Source organism: Entelurus aequoreus, linkage group LG21 (genome assembly GCF_033978785.1).
Source record: "Entelurus aequoreus isolate RoL-2023_Sb linkage group LG21, RoL_Eaeq_v1.1, whole genome shotgun sequence".
Taxonomy (NCBI): Eukaryota; Metazoa; Chordata; class Actinopteri; order Syngnathiformes; family Syngnathidae; genus Entelurus; species Entelurus aequoreus.
In genome coordinates this window covers 27,791,859-27,811,911 of record NC_084751.1, presented here as the reverse complement: position 1 = coordinate 27,811,911, position 20,053 = coordinate 27,791,859, and the positions used below count along the sequence as shown (strand labels likewise).

Genomic DNA, 20,053 nt, shown 5'->3' with positions numbered 1-20,053 from the left:
AGCTCAGGGGCTGCATGGAGGAAAATCTATTCCCACCTGGGCCGGACGGGTAAAATCATGGCATGATAACTTAAAAATACAACTACAACAACTTCAGATTGTTTTCTTTGGTTTACTTTGGCCCAAAATAGAACAAGCACATTATGAAAATGTACATAACACAAATAATCCTCTTGACAAAACACGTCAAGTTAGTTGAAAATTCTGAGGGAAAAAAGGTGCAGTTCCAATAACACCATGAAGAACACAGTCAATTTAGACTTAATCTCAGTGTTTCTACAAAGCAATTAAACTTTAAGTCATTGCCCATCCAGGATTGAACAAAAAACTAAATCAATCATAAATAAATGCTCTTGTATGTATTAAATAGCTCATTTGTCATTTCCACATATTAATCCTGTACTAACTCAACAAACCATACAAACTGAGGTAGAAATTATGCAAGAGGGTTGAGTTGCTCCCTGCCTTCTAGGCATCACTGTGTATTGATATAAAAATAAAAGCTGTGCAATGTGTGAACAATTTCAACAAACCAACAATAACAACTTAAAAGACTGACATTGTAGTAAATCACTCACTGTTCAATTTCTTTGAATTTGCACAGAAGAGAATTATTTTCATAAAACTGTATCAATGTGCAGTGTCTCATGCAGCATTTTAAGTGGGGTTATCAATTGTTTATTTTACCTCCTGTTTATTTTACCTCCTGTTTGTTTTACGTTGGGTTGAGAGGGACGAGTTGTAGGCCTGCTTTACCGTGTACATCTTGCTTGGTATACTTACTCACTCTGGTATAAACTGTTTGCTTGCTTAACAGAATTTATATTGTGACATCCAGTGGACACATTTAGAACAGAAGTTTCTTTAATCTAAAAAATGCAGCTCAAGTTTACTTAGCAAACTCATCTCGCGGGCCGCATTGAACCTGTCCGCGGGCCAGGTGGTTCCGTTAAACAGCCCTGATCTAGAAATTTTTAACGCACCACACTTCTTGGCAATGAGATGCAAAAGTGAAATTTGTACATAACTCTATCCTATGCTCCCACAAATAGGATTATCATTGAGACTTAGATCTTAGGGGACGGCGTGGTGAAGTTGGTAGAGTGGCCGTGCCAGCAATCGGAGGGTTGCTGGTTGGTTCAATCCCCACCTTCTACCATCCTAGTCACGTCCGTTGTGTCCTTGGGCAAGACACTTCACTCTTGCTCCTGATGGCTGCTGGTTAGCGCCTTGTATGGCAGTTCCCGCCATCAGTGTGTGAATGTGTGTGTGAATGGGTGAATGTGGAAATACTGTCAAAGCGCTTTGAGTACCTTGAAGGTAGAAAAGCGCTAAACAAGTATAACCCATTTATCTATTTATCTTTAAACTGGACCAAAACCTGGCGTACGCCCTTTTTCGCGGAAAAGTTGAGATGTATCAAGACTGACCTTGACGGGGAAATGTGCGTTGTCTCACGCCAACTTCATGCTTTATGTCCGCATATTTCTACAGGCTGTGGATACTTTTGTGACACACAGAGGTGGCCGGTCCAACATTTGATGTCAACAATGTAAAAAAGATAGAGGCATGGGCACAAAATTCCCTTTTTTGCTAATGCATTTCATGCTTCATATTCTTATTAATATTTAAGAGGACGTTTATTAATTTATGTAGGCTATCATTTTGCCACCTTTTTGCTGTGACGATATTTTCATGTGACTCCTTGGCCATGTTGGGCGGGCAGCAGCCGCCGGTGGTTGCGGCACGTTGACACCGGAGACCAGGGAGGAATGTCCTGACTTTGTGTCACGTACGGCTGCTACCGCAAGAAGCGCTCCTGGGTTGTAATAATAAATTGAGTAATAAAACAACAGTTGAAGTCTTTTATATCCTTTTTTTAATAGCGCTGGCATGTTAAAATGTAAAATGTCACATTCAACCAAATATTACATAATTTCCCACATGAAACTCATGAATTTAAAGCACTAAACCTTGTCTTGTTTTCCTTTTGTTTGTCCGCTTTGTACATTTCTATACGGAATCAAGCATAGAGCAATTGGTCTTGCCTCTAACGGCACTACTGTACAGTGTTGAAAGAAAGTGCGAATGTGATCCATAGACGACTTAGAAGTACGCCAGGACTTGTACTAGTGAAAACCTCTAAATACATGCCAGATAAAATACTCCGCAGTTGAGTGCTGTAAATTTCGGATATAGAGTGAACCTAATTATAAGCTGCACCCACCTAATCTTTGGCCTATTTTATTTTGAACAAACAGTATATTGGCCGCAAAAGTCTATCAGCCGCAGTTGTACACATTGAAACATGAAATATTTACACATGCACTTGAGTTTATTCACAATTTTAACAAAAGAAACCGAAGAGGTCATTGAGCGCATTTTCGGCGTTCGCGGTCCGGCCTGTCAGGGCTGGTTAATGGTAGTGGAGTTTCGTTCCCTGCGTCGGATGTTTCCTTTTTTGATTGCAGTGTTCGGCTTTTGGGGCTAAGCCGTGTGCATTTATTTATTTATTAAAAATTTTCATCCGTTGTCCTAAGGACAGGATTTTGTTGTTTCTTATTCAAGAGGAGGGTGAGTCCATAAAGTGCAAAATGTCCGACTGAATGATGTTTGAGTGCGTTGGATTTTATATTCAGTCCATCATCAGCAATTATAATGGTCTGATGTGACGAGACAAAGTTTACTAGCGCAAAACGTGGGAAAAAAGTAACGCTTATTGTCTAAATATTATGCTACATGTGAAAAAAAATAAAAAATGGAATATCATGTAAACATTTATTCCAGTAATTAGATTTACAAGGTGAGTTACGGGGCGTTGAAAGCGTTCCTGCTAAACTGGTTTGTGCTGAAAATGAAATTTAATTTGTATTTGTGCTATGACAATAAATACATTCCTTCCTGAAAACTAATAACCTGCAACTCACGACATTGCAAGCCTTCTTTTGATATAATTGTGATGATTATGGCTTCCAGCTAACTTGAATTGAAAATCTCAGAAAATAATATTAAATAAATGGTAAATGGGTTATACTTGTATAGCGCTTTTCTACCTTTAAGGTACTCAAAGCGCTTTGACACTATTTCCACATTCACACACACATTCACACACTGATGGCGGGAGCTGCCATGCAAGGTGCTAACCATGACCCATCAGGAGCAAGGGTGAAGTGTCTTGCTCAAGGACACAACGGACGGGACTAAGATGGTAGAAGCTGGGGATTGAACCAGGAACCCTCAGGTTTCTGGCACGGCCACTCTCCCAACCGAGCCACAACGTGCCAATTTAGGGTTTTCAAAAACTGTAATGATCATCAAAATCCTAACAAATAAAGGCTTGACATGTCTCACTTTGCATGTAATGATTTTATATCACATATTAGTTGCACATTTGAAGTTGAATTGCTGAAATGAATGGACTTTTACACAATTCCTATTTTTTTTAGTTTCACTTGTATATAAGAGCCCACTGGCTACTAATCCAGGAATATAATAGAGGTAATTCACATATCTAGAGTAACATTTAGACAGAATAAAACAAAGAAAAAGCAATACTAATGATTGTTGAAAATAATACATTTAACTAAACCTGTACTCGTGTCCTTCATGAGCACTGACATAACACTCGCAAGTCCTTACAATTCCTCTTCAAAGCCATCCAGACTCAACACGCATCTAAATGGATGCCAAATTTATCCTGTGCTTGTCTGCGGTTGTCTCCCCATCCCTCCAGGGAGGCCATCAGCTTGGTTTGTGAGGCTGTTCCAGGGACCAAAGGAGCTCTGCGAAAGCGGAAGGTAAGGGCGGGGCAGAAGGGCTGAGAAAAATGCAATATTGAACGCAGGGGGGGATGAGGAAGACAAGGGAGTAACAATGAAAGCTAGTTGGGGGCTAGGGGGGAAGTATATATATGTGAATGAATGTTGGCAGTAGCATTTAAAAAAACAAACAAAACAGAATTACATATTCATTTCGAGTCTATTTATAGCATGGCTCCTGCAAGTTGTCTTCCTCTCATGCTTCCTTTTTGCTGGAGAACGAGGCATAACACATCCAGATAACAAGAGCAGAGAAATTGTGTGTGTGTGTGCACGTGTGCGGAGGCGTCGCTCTAACAGCCCACGATGCATTCATTGCACCCGGCTGCTCAGTGACTCATGTAGCGTGCACAGTATCTGCCATGGGGAGCGTGCATGTGTCTGCGATATGAAGCATCCACCCTGCTTTCTCTAGTGCTCCATGAAATGTCAGCGAGTACAAAAAAACACACCAGTTGCTGCGGCCAACATGTAAGCTCATTTTATTTGGGCTGCTGTCACAATGGTGACGACATTATTATTATTATTATTATTGTTATTAATATTTTAGTATTCTGGATAGCCAATTGTATACTACCCTTTTTCATCAGAATCAACTAAACCTAATTTACCACAGTTATAGTCCTTCCGAACGCACATTTGGTGAGCTAATGTTCCATTTGTACAAATTGTTTTTGTGACAGCCGCCCTCTAAAGCGCTGTCCAGCATCCTGGGGAAGAGCAATCTGCAGTTTGCTGGCATGTCCATCAACCTGAACATCTCCACCAGTAGTCTCAACCTGATGACCCCAGACTGCAAACAGGTAGGCCTTAAACAAAACCACACATTACCTCACCTCTGGACGCTGCTGCATTAAACCCTGTAGTGGGGGTCTTTAACTACATTTAGACACTGTAAGGGCCAGTATCTTAAAGAAAACTATCAAATAATTGTAATAGTAGAATCACGGTAGTACAATAAACTTACAAACTTAATTGGTCCTGTGACAGAGCTCTTAACTCAAAACACGTGTATCTTAAATAGACATCGCCCATTAAAATGAATTAAAGGAGACCTATTATGAAAAATAACTTTTTTAATCTAATGATACTTGCTGTTGTGTATTTGGGATCTGCATAAGTCCCAAAAATCAAACTGTGGAGGAACTGCGGATATACTTATAAAACAATCTTGGGGTCGTTTGGAATTTGCTCAACTTGTGACATATATGGTAAAGAGCTTTGCGCGAGTCCGCCATTTTTAATTTATGTCAGAGCAATGAGGGAAAATGCTCTGTTGTTGGTTGCTTTAACAAGCACAAGACAGTACACAAACTTTCAGCCTCCTATGAAGTAAACAGTGCCCTCCTTTTACCTTTTATGATTTGTGAAAATGTGCCTTCAACTGTGATGAAGTCGATCCAAGTGTGGGCAAACCTCTATGAAGAGTCCTGATTCACAAACCTGCACCAGTATAAAGATGGATTTTCGTTAGAAATGTTAGCTCAATTTGTTGTGTAGCTAGCTTAGCCTTCTAATGTAAGACAACCGCTTCACCATCCTACGGCAATATAAAGAATGATTTTCATTGCTAACGGTAAACCAAAGTCTTTGGGTTCCGGGGGGAGTATGGTTGCAAAGCGGAAACTTAAAGGAATTGACGGAAGGGCACCACCAGGAGTGGAGCCTGCGGCTTAATAAGATATAAGATATTTTTCACTTCCTGGTGGGAAGCTTATCTTTAAAACTACAAAACATGGTTGTCGGGTGCCACGGAGAGAACGAAGGTTCACTCAGCGTGAAGGGGTGTGGAGAGGAGGGGTTCATTTGCATCTAACTACTCTGCCTCTCAAAACGGCTTGTTTTCAGAGGGAGCTTAAAAGTGGCTTAAAGATGGTCTGTAGAACGAAATGTATTCCAAGTTTTTGCCAAAGAACCATCATTACATGTTATGTACACCACAAGAAAATGTTTTAAATGTAAAATAAAAGTAAAAATCATAATATAACCCTTTTAAATTGTTGCCTATCCCCCAATGCAGCACCATTTCAACATGCAACATGCTCTTGAATTTTTTTTAAAAACAACTTTTAGATAAGAAATATTGCATAGAATGCATAAAATATAATGCACTACACAAAACTACAGTAGTTTTATGAAGTACAGTAATGTATCACTAATGTACGGCATTTACCTTTGAGAGTGGACTTCTATGGTATCACCTTCCAGCTGCTTCCTCTTCACAGACTCCATCAGCAGCTTCTCCATATTTTCATGGATAAATGTCAGCTATTAAAATCTGATTTTAACATTCTTGGCTGGCGTTAGACTCATTCTGCAATACGCCCGTACTGCTTTGACAAGGCGACTACACAATCAGTCATGTTTTTGATTTAATGAAATCATCCACTTCTTAGAACTGTCCTTCACACTCACTTCCTTCCTTCCCATGGTTGGAAAAACTAAGTTATGTCCATCTCTATAAGCTAATGTTAGCAAGTAAGACCAGATATTTGAGCGGATCTTACGTGGTTGACTGTGACATTTGCTACGCCAACCAATGGCCGAGATGCATATAACTCAAACTTTTGCTTGCAACTTAAAGCATATTATTTAGCCAAGAGACAGCTCCTGTCGCAAAACACTTAAGTTGGGGAATTCTTAAGCTGAGGTACCACTGTATTAATAATATTTTGATAAAAACAAATATAGTAGGTTAGCAGCTGCCCCAGCTAGGATTTGAACCCTGATTATCATGTCTTGAGAGCAAGCATCATTATCCATTGCACTCTCCAGCCACTCAGAGTATCTTCTCCATGAATGTGTAGTTTTCTGTAAAACTATGATTTTAATACTTAGGTGATGTTTGGCGGGCCATGTGAAAGGGTTTTTGGTATGCCGAATTTGGTTGAGAACCCCTGATCTATAGTCTCCACAATGCTGCACTGCTCCGTTTTCTATTTGCTCTCAGTCTACTCTTGAAAAAAATATGTAAAATAAATAGGAATAATCATAAAATTAAGAAATTGGATCGACTTACAGTAGCTAAGCTGTTAAATTTCTGCAGTTTGGTAAACACTTGCTTTTTATACTGTGGGGTCATATCATAATTTTTTTCTAGTTTTAATACACATTTTGGTCTACATAGCATGTGATGATGGTTTTTTTGGTCAACATTTTGCATAGACTTTGTTGTAAAGACATATCTTCATGCCCATTTTTGGCTTCCGTCAAAACCATTTGGTTTTGAGAGGCGAAGTTGTTAGATGCAAATGAAGTCCTCCTTACAGTACTCCTCCTTACTTGACTTTCACCACAACACAATATTCTGGATGATATAGCGGGATCATGCGGCCCACCGTGGTTTGTTGTTGGCTGAAGGAGGAGACAACGCTGCGGACACAAACTAAGAAAGCCGCATTGGAAAATTCTGGTACAAAACGCTGGCTAAGGTAAACTTCTACCGAGTCATTATCTCTCCAATGCTAGATCCTGGAAGTATGCATGTGTATATTGATAATAAATGTTTTTCTATTCTATATCATGTTAATCATTTTACTGCAGTGCTGCTTCAAAACCTTGTAAACAAAAGAGTCCCGAGCCAGCTGATACAGTTAGCTATGCTACGGGCTACATAATCGTTGGCGCGGGTCGGATTGTAATACTAACTGGTCTATTGCCAAACAGCATTTCAGTCATTGATCAAATGAAAAGTATTTTTCAGGAAAATGATTCTTTATTTTGCCGGTGGAAAGTTATGCTATTGTCTCACATTAGAAGGCTAATCTAGCTACACAACAAATCAAGCTTACACTGTTAACGTATTAGTCACACATTTTTAACCTATTGTTATTACTTGCAGTTACATTGTCTCCTCCATTGCCATAAATATAAGTCACCAAACCCTTTTTGTGAAGGTCTGTGGTTGAAGCAAGGTTAATCTTTGCACACACTCAATGACTTCCTAACAGTGCAAGGCACATTGCCACGAATCATAGAAGTTAAAAGTAATGCACTTTTCTAACTGGAAGTTAGGGTACTGACTTGTGCATGATGTTGTAGCATAGCCGGTTTTAAATACATTTTAATTAGCTGAGTCTCGCAAGGAAGTTAAGGAACATGTCTACGATATATGGATAATCTGTCGACGTCACATATGGCAAAAACGTCGCAAAAGGAGCACATTCCAAACGGACCGTTTAGAGTAAGCATGAAAGACGACAAGATTGTTTTATAAATATCACTGCAATGACTACAGTTTGATTTCAAATTTTCGGGACTCATGCAGATCCCAAATACACAGAAGCAGGTACTACCAACATTCAATTTTGCAATAAAGGGCCCCTTTAACACCCAGCAGCATGTCAACTGCCATAGCACAATATTTATGTCACAGCAGGTTCCTTCAGCTGGATGCCACTTTCATGGAAATTTAACTTAAGTCCAAAATATTAATATTTTCATTTGTTTGTATAATTATTATTAGTAGTAGCAGTGCTGGTATTAGTAGTATTAATTACTAACTAACCAACCAATTGCTAGTCTCACACTTTTTATGCTTTGCAGAGGTGATAACACATTTTTGATTTTCAGAGTTACTGTGTCTCTGGAAAACTCTACCATTTGAACATAATACAGTAGATACCCCATTTTTAGCGGAGGTTACGTTCCAAGAAAACTGCAAATAATAGAGGCACCCGTACGACGCCCTGAAAATGTCTATTTTTGACACTCAGAACTCTATAACATGTCTCTTGCAGTCATTAAGACACACATTTACACATTAGGAAATGATTACACGCCGGGGCCAGCTCTATGTAGGAGAAAGAGGCCGCAGAGCCCCCTCAAATCAAAATGTTTGAAGTTGAGAAAGTACTTTTTAATATACCCACACAACGTATATATGACAAGTTGACAAAATTATCCGCAGTATCGGAGAAATCCTCTGGAAAAGGGACACGCCTACAACACTCGTATGATATCATCTTCCCTCTTTTCTTGTCCATCACCTGTGTCAGACTCCGCTAGACGAGTGTTGACAAATTAAAAACGGGACTATTAGTTGTCAGAAACAAAATCCAATCATATTTAGTTCCGTCATGTAAATGGGTGGGACAAGTTCAGAATATATCCAATCACAGTTCTTGAATAGAGTACAATGTGACTGAGGGTTGGGGTTAGCGACAAAGGTGGGCCCATCAGATGACAGGCGACAATCCTTCGTCCTATGTTACGTTTCAACAAATTTGGATGGTCAGAAAAAATTAATAAAATTGACATCGTCTATTCAGCAACATGATTTTATAGCTTAAGTTATAGTAACAATGATTGTCACACACACTAGGTGTGGTGAAAATGTGTCCTCTGCATTTGACCCATCCCCAGCTACAGGAGGACTTAAGGGGCCGATTAAAAAACATTTCAATTAATCCATTTTGGTGTCCTTTAGTATTTTTTTTAATGACTTTTTGTTTTTTCACATAGAATATGTATCATTAAAATATTCCTTTACATGAAAAAAAATTCTTGAAGTATGCATTTTTGCATATTGAGCGGAGTAAGTGCAGCCTCTCTCCCATGCACCTTCAGCAGTGGAAAAAAAATGATGTCAAAGTAGATGCACTGCATGACTGCTTTTAAAACACCCATAAAAAGTGGTAAATGTCTCCTGCATGTTTGAAAACATAGCAAAACGCCACAGGTGGGAGTATAAAAACATGAATGTTGCCCCGTGTAGTAGACGTTAAATCCTCATTTAAATAAGGCGTCCTGCACCACTTTTTAATTGTACACACAGTCTTAGTAAATCACACGCAACACACCCACTAATAGCACACACTATTTTATAGATTGCTCATGCTGTTAAGTACATAGTATTTGGATCTTAGTAAATCAGGCCTTCACTGTAGCTAACAACCAAATTCTATGGAGAAGGCAATGTTACTTCTGTATTGGCACAAAAAAATAGTGCTGGAGCATGATGGAGCAGCATGTACACATGATGCCCCCTTCACATTTCTGACTGCTCCCTCATATATGCCTGCCTAGAACTTCAAAAAACATCACGTGGTATAAGCTACCAAGAAGTACAGGTGGTAGAAAATGGATGGAAGGACGTTTGAGTGAAAGCATCTTTCTGACTTCAAATGTTGCATCAATTACACTTGTAAGACCGCACCCTCTGCTGGGTTCATTTTTTTTTAACCTGCAGATAGTGCTATGAAACCACTTTCTATTGAAGTTACATTTAAAGTAAAAAAACAACAACAAATAATTATTTACAGTCTGAGGCAGAGAAAACCAATCCGCAAACTACTATTTATAAAATGTTATGTAGTTGCAGAACAGCCTTTAAAGGGGAACTGCACTTTTTTTTCCTATTGGTTACAATTCTTATGAGAGACAAGAAGACAGAAAGTTTTTGTTTTTTTTGCAGTCCAACATATAAAAATTGACTCGTTTTTGGTGGTTAACAATGCAGCTAATCAATTCTACCTCTAAATCACTTTCAAAAGCCGCCAACAATGCTTCATTTACCTGTATAATAACCAAACTGTAGCGACATTGTTTTTGTAAGAGCGAAAGCGAACACAGAGGAACTCTTTTTTTTTTTTTACAGCAGAGTAACACATCGGTGTGCTGCAGTAAAAGACATGAGAGAGATACAGCGAGAGATAAGCTAGCTTCTACATCAGAACCCAAATCGCGTTTGAGTTTGTAATACACAACACGATGCGATAGGACACTAATCTGTACTGACTGAAAAACATGAACAATCATATTACAGTATCTGTAAAGTATTAGCCCAAATTTGATGTTGTATTTGTACACAGCTAATAACACGCATGGCGCGCTGTCTGTATCATGTTTAATATAAAGTGACTCACTCGATGGACAGTTGTCTTTTTATTCCAGCTGGGCAGGGAAGATTTTTTTCCTGTTGATTTTGGGTAATCACGCCATTTCTGTCGGCTTAGCTTGGCTCCAAGTTCCATGTATTGCAGCTTCCTGTCACGCCGACCTCACTCGCTCAGCTTCCGTCTGCTCCGTTTCACCCTTCCTTCGTCCTCGCTTCTATAACCAGCAGTTCATCCTTTGTATATACAGCTTCACAAAGATAAGGCTGTGAATTCTCATTTGTCCGAAAATAGTCGTCTTCGTTGTCTGTTGCCAAGTCTGCCATGATTAGAAAACACTCGCGTTTGTTTCCGGAAGTAGGAACACACATTTGTTGCCAGAAATCGAAAGTGCGCTGCTATGAAAACGGAAATAAATGCGCTGAGGAAATAATTCTGGTAATGCTTAAAATGACCAAAATATGGTAAATATTGTAAATATTACATACCGTATTTTCTAGTCGCAGTTTTTTTCATAGTTTGGCCGGGGGTGCGACTTATACTCAGGAGCGACTTATGTGTGAAATTATTAACACATTACTGTAAAATATCAAATAATATTATTTAGCTCATTCACATAAGAGACTAGACGTATAAGATTTCATGGGATTTAGCGATTAGGAGTGACAGATATTTTGGTAAACGTATAGCATGTTCTAAATGTTATAGTTATTTGAATGACTCTTACCATAATATGTTACGTTAACATACCAGGCACGTTCTCAGTTGGTTATTTATGCATCATATAACGTACACTTATTCAGCCTGTTGTTCACTATTCTTTATTTATTTTAAATTGCCTTTCAAATGTCTATTCTTGGTGTTGGGTTTTATCAAATAAATTTCCCCAAAAAATGCGACTTATACTCCAGTGCGACTTATATATGTTTTTTTCCTTCTTTATTATGCATTTTCGGCCGGTGTGACTTATACTCTAGAGCGACTTATAGTCCGAAAAATACGGTATTATTATAAACGTGTCTGTTACTACATTTTATAGAGACTTGCAGTGTGTATATAAAAATTGGAGTTGACTCCCATTATCCGCATCTTTTAAGCGGTTTTTATTATCATTAAAATCCTGGAAAAAAAAGACGTGTGTTCTTGTCTCTCATAATGATTGCGAACGATAGGCAAAATTCCAATAAAATGTGCAGATGCCCTTTAATTAATCAATTTACACAAATGTAGATCTTTAGCAAGAGAGTAACCCATTACAAGAACCCATGTTATGAACATCATATAATACTATGAAAATAAAAAAGTTTTGTCCCCATCAAGGCTGCAGTGGACTTCACTTGGTGTCAGTCACTTTACCATCAGCAGGTGGCGCCAAAGTGACAAATAATCCAACACGCATTAATAAGCGATGAAATTGTAGATAAAAGATAACAGTAACACTTTAGTACGGGGAACATATTCTAAGTAACAAAGACTTAATTTAGAGTTATTTGGACACTAGGGGAACAGGGTTAGGGTTAGGGTTACTAATAAGCAATAATTCTGAGGTTATTGAGGGAAGACTCTTAGTTAATGGCTTACTGGTTGTATAATAAGGCCATGCAGAATAAGGCATTAATAATGACTAATTAAGAGCCAATATGTTACTAATTTGCATGTTAATAAGCAACTAATTAGTGGTGAATATGTTTCCCATACTAAAGTGTTACCAAGATAACGATAAAGACTTCATTTATGAGCCTTTAAGACCTCAATGATCAAAAGGTGTATCTGCAGTTGATGTGGATTTTCAGTGCCAAAGGTTAATTAATTTATTAAATCATGTTTCATCATTTAAAAACAGATGTTTTATAGCTACTGTATTGTTCTACTCCTCAGATTATAGCCAACCATCACATGCAGTCCATCTCTTTTGCATCAGGTGGAGACCCTGTAAGTGTAAATTATGTACATGCATAAGATTATCTTATCCAAGTACTCATGTGGTGCATGTCAATTTAAACAAGTTTCTCTCTTTTTATTACAGGACACAACTGACTTTGTCGCCTATGTGGCAAAGGACCCTGTTAACCGAAGAGGTATACTGTATGCTCCATTTTGCTTTGCCACTTGTTCCCCGCTGCAGTGGTGCTCATTTGTACTTTTGGGGGCGTCCTCAGCGTGCCACATCCTGGAGTGCTCAGACGGGCTGGCCCAGGATGTCATTAGCACCATCGGCCAGGCTTTTGACCTACGCTTCCAGCAGTACCTGCAGTGCCCGTCCAGCAAGCCGTCCTCCACGCACGACAGGTGAGCGCTTTAAAGCCGTCTTATTTTGCAGCGCACTCGGCGGTTAAAGCACGCTCCTTGCGTAATAGGGTGTTCAACGTGGAGGAGTTACCATGGACGGAGGAGGAGGAGGAGTCAGCAGAGCATCCTTACTACAACAACATCCCCGGGAAGATGCCGCCTCCCGGAGGGTTCATCGACACCCGGCTGACTAATCAGAGCACACCGTCAGACGGGAGCCAGGCACAGACGGGCATAAGCTCTGTGGATCAGAACTATTACCAAGGCCGCCACTGCGGAGACAACTGGGCCGAGGAGAAGAGGTCCGTCTTTGTACAACAAGGTATGATTATGTGTCAACATACTCACATTTTCCCGACATGATACGGAGCACATATCAGTGGTCATACTCTTCTCGTTGCTACCACTGTGACTGTTCTACAGGATCCTTAGACATAAACAGCGAGAGCAAAAGTCTGGCGCCAAAACCAGGAGAGATGCCCACATACATGAACACCCAGCAGATCGACGCCCAGGTGCAGGCGGCACTCCAGGCGGAGTCGGAGCAGGTGACCAAGGGCGTGGCGGCCGCTGCTAGAGAGGTTGCGCAAACTGACTTATTTGACATGAGTAAGTCTTCCAATGGTGTAAAAGATTGTACACCGCTCACATTTCAGCAACCATTTTATTAACAGTAGAGCAGTGCTATTTAAATCCGGCCCGAGAATGAGACCAAACTGTCCCCCGAGTTCAGTTCAGAACTTGGGAGAACAAACATTTTTGCAGCAAATTCCTGAGAACACTCGAATGCTCCTGTTGTACTTGGACCACTGAAACACATTAGCAGATCCTTGCATTGCCTAACCTTGCTAGCAAACAGAACACTGGAGTCCAAACGTGTGATTTATATACAGTCGCGATCAAAAGTTTACATACACTTGTAAAGAACATTATGTCATGGCTGTCTTGAGTTTCCAATGATTTCTACAACTCTTATTTTTTTGTGATAGAGTGATTGGAGCACATACTTGTTGGTCACAAAAAAACATTCATGAGGTTTGGTTCTTTTATGAATGTATTATGGGTCTACTGAAAATGTGACCAAATCTGCGGTGTCAAAATTATACATACAGCAATGTTAATATTTGGTTACATGTCCCTTGGCAAGTTTCACTGCAATAAGGCGCTTTTTGTAGCCATCCACAAGCTTCAGGTTGAATTTTTGACCACTCCTCTTGACAAAATTGGTGCAGTTCAGCTAAATTTGTTGGTTTTCTGACATGGACTTGTTTCTTCAGCATTGTCCACACGTTTAAGTCAGGACTTTGAGAAGGCCATTCTAAAACCTTAATTCTAGCATGATTTAGCCATTCCTTTACCACTTTTGACATGTGTTTGGGGTCATTGTCCTGTTGGATCACCCAACTGCGCCCAAGACCCAACCTCCGAGATGATGATTTTAGGTTGTCCTAAATAATTTGGAGGTCATTCTTTTTTAATGTCCCATTTAAAGCACCAGTTCCATTGGCAGCAAAACAGGCCCAGAGCATAATACTACCACCACCATGCTTGACGGTAGGTATGGTGTTCCTGGGATTAAAGGCCTCACCTTTTCTCCTCCAAACATATTGCTGGGTATTGTGGCCAAACAGCTCAATTTTTGTTTCATCTGACCACAGACCTTTCCTCCAGAAGGTCTTATCTTTGTCCATGTGATGTGACTCACATTTTTGCAGCAGATACTTAAAAACTGTAGTGTTTTCATAGAAATTATATTTGACTAGATTTGATGCAAAAGGTCCTTAAAAACAGCAAGGCACTCCTGTAAGTCTGACAAAATAAATAGATCATAATCAAATGTTTACTGTAGAGGACGCTGTTTTTTCAGGAATATACAAATAAAACTAATAGTGAAGAGAGAGAAGTAGGTCCTCAGCTTTCTGGAAAGGTAGCATCTAAAACAATCACATTGAGTATTCCTGCAGTATAGCTTCTCAGGGACAATACTATAAGAAATACATGTTGATTCATTTTTGTAGGGGTGCTGAAAAAAATCAATACACATCCAAATCAAGATTCCTATTTATTCCAATTCAAAATCGATTCACAATTTAAGAATTGTTTAAACATTTGTTTATTTTTAATGATAAAGAATCAATTGTAATAAATACGTTTTTAGGCCATCTCTGCACTTACCCGCTGTATTCATCATACGTTAGCAGTTAAGAGCAGGTTTTGTAACCAGCAACCAGTCTTGAAAAGGTTTTATGATTTTTATCCCAGATAATATATTGCGAGAATTGGTTTGAAGCAAAAATTGATTATAAATCAAATCATCACCCCAAAAATCGGAATATAATTGAATCGTGAGTTGTTGTAAGAGTCACATTCATATTCTTTAGCAGGAATTCTCACACTGTGGTATGCGTACTACTAATGGTACGCGGACTCCATCGAGTAGTACGCCAAAGAATCACTTCACTAGATATTCAAACACAATTTTACTGTTCAAACTGTGTGTAATGTAACAGTGGCCCAAAATAGTAAGTATACTAGTTAAATGTTTTAATGAATACTTAGGCCTACTATGCTACTGTGTTTTAATGTTGGTCCTTATGGTGTTTTCTGACGTTGTTCTTGGTGAAAAAAGTTTGAGAACCTCTGGTTTAGAGTAGTCAGTGGTATAGCTTGTATTGATGTGTAATTCTACTGACTTCAAAAAGTAGCACAACACACGGCCATTTTTGTCGAAGCAATCAACATGTTGGAATTCCCTCAATGAACCACAGCTGCCCGGTGCTGGCAGCACTTATGCAGCCCTGATGCCACCACACTCAATTACATTGAAACCCTGATTTTTGAAGTTAATTGGTTCTTGAACAGGGTTTTGTAAATAGAGAACTTTGCATATTGAAGCAATTTCTCCGTCAGAAACAATTTAAATATAAATCATTTGTTCCAGCCTCAACTAAAGTCCATATGTCGTTGTGGCTTGTGCAGCCCTTTGAGACACTTGTGATTAAGGGCTGTATAAATAAACTTTGATTGATTGATTGATATTTTGATTAAAGTTTGTAAACTTTGAACACAATATAAAGTGCTATACAGTACTTACAAACCCCATTTCCATATGAGTTGGGAAATTGTGTTGGATGTAAATATAAACGGAATACAATGATTTGCAAATCCTTTTCAACCCATATTCAATTGAATGCACTACAAAGACAAAATATTTGATGTTCAAACTCATAAACTTTATTTTTTTTTGCAAAAAATTAACTTAGAATTTCATGGCTGCAACACGTGCCAAAGTAGTTGGGAAAGGGCATGTTCACCACTGTGTTACATGGCCTTTCCTTTTAACAACACTCAATAAACGATTGGGAACTGAGGAAACTAATTGTTGAAGCTTTGAAAGTGGAATTCTTTCCCATTCTTGTTTTATGTAGAGCGTCAGTCGTTCAACAGTCGTATTTTACGCTTCATAATGCGCCACACATTTTCGATGGGAGACAGGTCTGGACTACAGGCGGGCCAGGAAAGTACCCGCACTCTTTTTTTACGAAGCCACGCTGTTGTAACACTTGCTGAATGTGACTTGGCATTGTCTTGCTGAAATAAGCAGGGGCGTCAATGAAAAAGACGGCGCTTAGATGGCAGCATATGTTGTTCCAAAACCTGTATGTACCTTTCAGCATTAATGGTGCCTTCACAGATGTGTAAGTTACCCATGTCTTGGGCACTAATGCACCCCCATACCATCACAGATGCTGGCTTTTGAACTTTGCGTCGATAACAGTCTGGATGGTTCACTTCCCCTTTGGTCCAGATGACACGATGTCGAATATTTCCAAAAACAATTTGAAATGTGGACTCGTCAGACCACTGAACACTTTTCCACTTTGCATCGGTCCATCTTAGATGATCTCGGGCCCAGAGAAGCCGGCGGCGTTTCTGGATGTTGTTGATAAATGGCTTTTGCTTTGCATAGTAGAGCTTTAACTTGCACTTACAGATGTAGCGACAAACTGTATTTAGTGACAGTGGTTTTCTGAAGTGTTCCTGAGCCCATGTGGTGATATCCTTTAGAGATTGATGTCGGTTTTTGATACAGTGCCGTCTGAGGGATCGAAGGTCACGGTCATTCAATGTTGGTTTCCGGCCATGGAATGATTTCTCGAGATTCTCTGAACCTTTTGATGATATTATAGACCGTAGATGTTGAAATCCCTAAATTTCTTGCAATTGCACTTTGAGAAATGTTGTTCTGAAACTGTTTGACAATTTGCTCACGCAGTTGTGGACTAAGGGGTGTACCTCGCCCCATCCTTTCTTGTGAAAGACTGAGCATTTTTTGGGAAGCTGTTTTTATACCCAATCATGGCACCCACCTGTTCCCAATTAGCCTGCACACCTGTGGGATGTTACAAATAAGTGTTTGATGAGCATTCCTCAACTTTATCAGTATTTATTGCCACCTTTCCCAACTTCTTTGTCACGTGTTGCTGGCATCAAATTCTAAAGTTAATGATTATTTTCAAAAAAAAAAAAAGTTTATCAGTTTGAACATCAAATATGTTGTCTTTGTAGCATATTCAACTGAATATGGGTTGAAAATTATGTGCAAATCATTGTATTCCGTTTATATTTACATCTAACACAATTTCCCAACTAATATGGAAACGGGGTTTGTAATATCAAACAGACATAAGGGGTGATGGATCAACTTTCCATTTGATAACAAAGCCAAAACAACAACAACTAACTGAAGTTTTCATATTTTCAGCCACCCAGCCCACACACACACATACACACTGCCACCAATTCTCACAGTTTGAAATCACAAAACTCTTTTACTTTAACAGCCAGGTTGCTACAATGAGCAGGATTTAAAAAAATAAAATGCACTTCACCTTATTGGTTAATCTTCTGGGTGTGCAGCGGAAGAAAGGGGGCGGGGGAGGCAGTATCGACGGCGCTGTGGATACTTCCTGAATATTTTAAACCACACATTGCTTGTCCATTGCTTTCTTTGGACTCACATTGAGCTAGAAAAACTTTCAAAAAGCAGCGCTTAGCACAGTAGCTACTGAATGGGCACGGAGAGAGTGATCAGCCCGCCCACAATGGATGTGCACACAAGTTGTACATTGACTACTCTATTTTTATTTTATTTTTGTCTTGTGCAGCTTCTCAGGCTAATCATATAGTAGATGTAGATGCCCATATCGGCTGTTCAGATTTACTTTACAAAAGAGAAGTGTAGGATACTTCTTTTGTTGCCTTATTTGTATTTGACTTTATTAAATATTTATATTATATTATTATATTTATATTATCATTTGGTGCAGCCGGGCCGGGGCAGGAGGGGATAGAAAGAGAAAAAAAAGGAAGACAGAGGGGGAAATTGTGGTGACGAGAGGGTGATTAGACAGAGAGACAAAAACAAAAACAGCAAACACAACATTAAGAACAACAACAATAGAGCAACATCAGCAAATACGATATGCACAATTATGATGGTAAAAGTGATGGCAAAGAAGCAGTTAGCGAAATAAATAATAATACAGAAATGACAATGAGCATTATTACACTACAAATGGAGCAATACAAATACCAATAGAAATAGCGCTATTGATAATGAACAATACCAATAATTTACCTTTATTATCAACAATACAGTTGTTCAAATGCAACAATACATATACGTAATGATAACTAGAGATACAAAAGAATGCAGAAAAATGGAGGGGAAGAAAGAGAAGCAACCTATATTAACCTTGTAGATTGTTATAGTAACATTGAGCTAGAAAAACTTTCAAAAAGCAGCGCTTAGCACAGTAGCTACTGAATGGGCACGGAGAGAGTGATCAGCCCGCCCACAATGGATGTGCACACAAGTTGTACATTGACTACTCTATTTTTATTTTATTTTTGTCTTGTGCAGCTTCTCAGGCTAATCATATAGTAGATGTAGATGCCCATATCGGCTGTTCAGATTTACTTTACAAAAGAGAAGTGTAGGATACTTCTTTTGTTGCCTTATTTGTATTTGACTTTATTAAATATTTATATTATATTATTATATTTATATTATCATTTGGTGCAGCCGGGCCGGGGCAGGAGGGGATAGAAAGAGAAAAAAAAGGAAGACAGAGGGGGAAATTGTGGTGACGAGAGGGGGATTAGACAGAGAGACAAAAACAAAAACAGCAAACACAACATTAAGAACAACAACAATAGAGCAACATCAGCAAATACGATATGCACAATTATGATGGTAAAAGTGATGGCAAAGAAGCAGTTAGCGAAATAAATAATAATACAGAAATGACAATGAGCATTATTACACTACAAATGGAGCAATACAAATACCAATAGAAATAGCGCTATTGATAATGAACAATACCAATAATTTACCTTTATTATCAACAATACAGTTGTTCAAATGCAACAATACATATACGTAATGATAACTAGAGATACAAAAGAATGCAGAAAAATGGAGGGGAAGAAAGAGAAGCAACCTATATTAACCTTGTAGATTGTTATAGTAACATTAGGTTAAGCTTTGTCAGTGTTCCATGTGTTACCCAGTTTACCCTAGGGCAACAACTTTAATATATGTTTGATGAAACGTGATTATGTACACTGACTATCTAAAGTATATTCAGTTGAGAATAATATTGTCTTTTGAACGAATATGGATGCTGAAATGTGAGGGTTGTACTTTCATTTTTAAAGAGTCTTTAGCTTGATGTATCCTTCCGTCCCTTTGGAGCAGAGCCCTTTGAGGATGCCATCCAGTCCCAAGCCCCGTCGCAGGTGTCCGCTCTCCACAAAGCGGCGTCGGTGGACAACTCCAGCCCACTCCTGGCTCGCTCCATAGCTTTCCGAGCGCAGGAGGAGCTGGAGGGCCAGCCGTGGTACCGTGGCAAAATGAGCCGCCGCGACGCCGAAAAACTGCTGAGAGACGACGGCGACTTCCTGGTGCGCAAAAGCACCACCAACCCGGGCTCATACGTGCTGACCGGCATGCACAATGGACTTGCCAAACACCTCCTGCTGGTGGACCCTGAGGGCACGGTGAGAGTCCGATACAAAGTCAAATCAAAGAGTGATCGATTTATT

General features: G+C 39.2%; 1 protein-coding gene across 1 annotated transcript in view; it reads left to right on the top strand.

Annotated features, from left to right (window-relative positions):
* shc3 (SHC (Src homology 2 domain containing) transforming protein 3) overlaps positions 1-20,053 on the top strand; it is a 40,753-nt gene that overhangs the window by 18,273 nt on the left and 2,427 nt on the right. The window contains exons 5-12 of the mRNA XM_062031336.1: positions 3,734-3,797; positions 4,502-4,621; positions 12,533-12,586; positions 12,681-12,732; positions 12,814-12,943; positions 13,012-13,265; positions 13,367-13,552; positions 19,707-20,008. Coding sequence (XP_061887320.1) covers positions 3,734-3,797; positions 4,502-4,621; positions 12,533-12,586; positions 12,681-12,732; positions 12,814-12,943; positions 13,012-13,265; positions 13,367-13,552; positions 19,707-20,008 — 1,162 coding nt within the window. The remainder of the gene's footprint in view (positions 1-3,733; positions 3,798-4,501; positions 4,622-12,532; positions 12,587-12,680; positions 12,733-12,813; positions 12,944-13,011; positions 13,266-13,366; positions 13,553-19,706; positions 20,009-20,053) is intronic.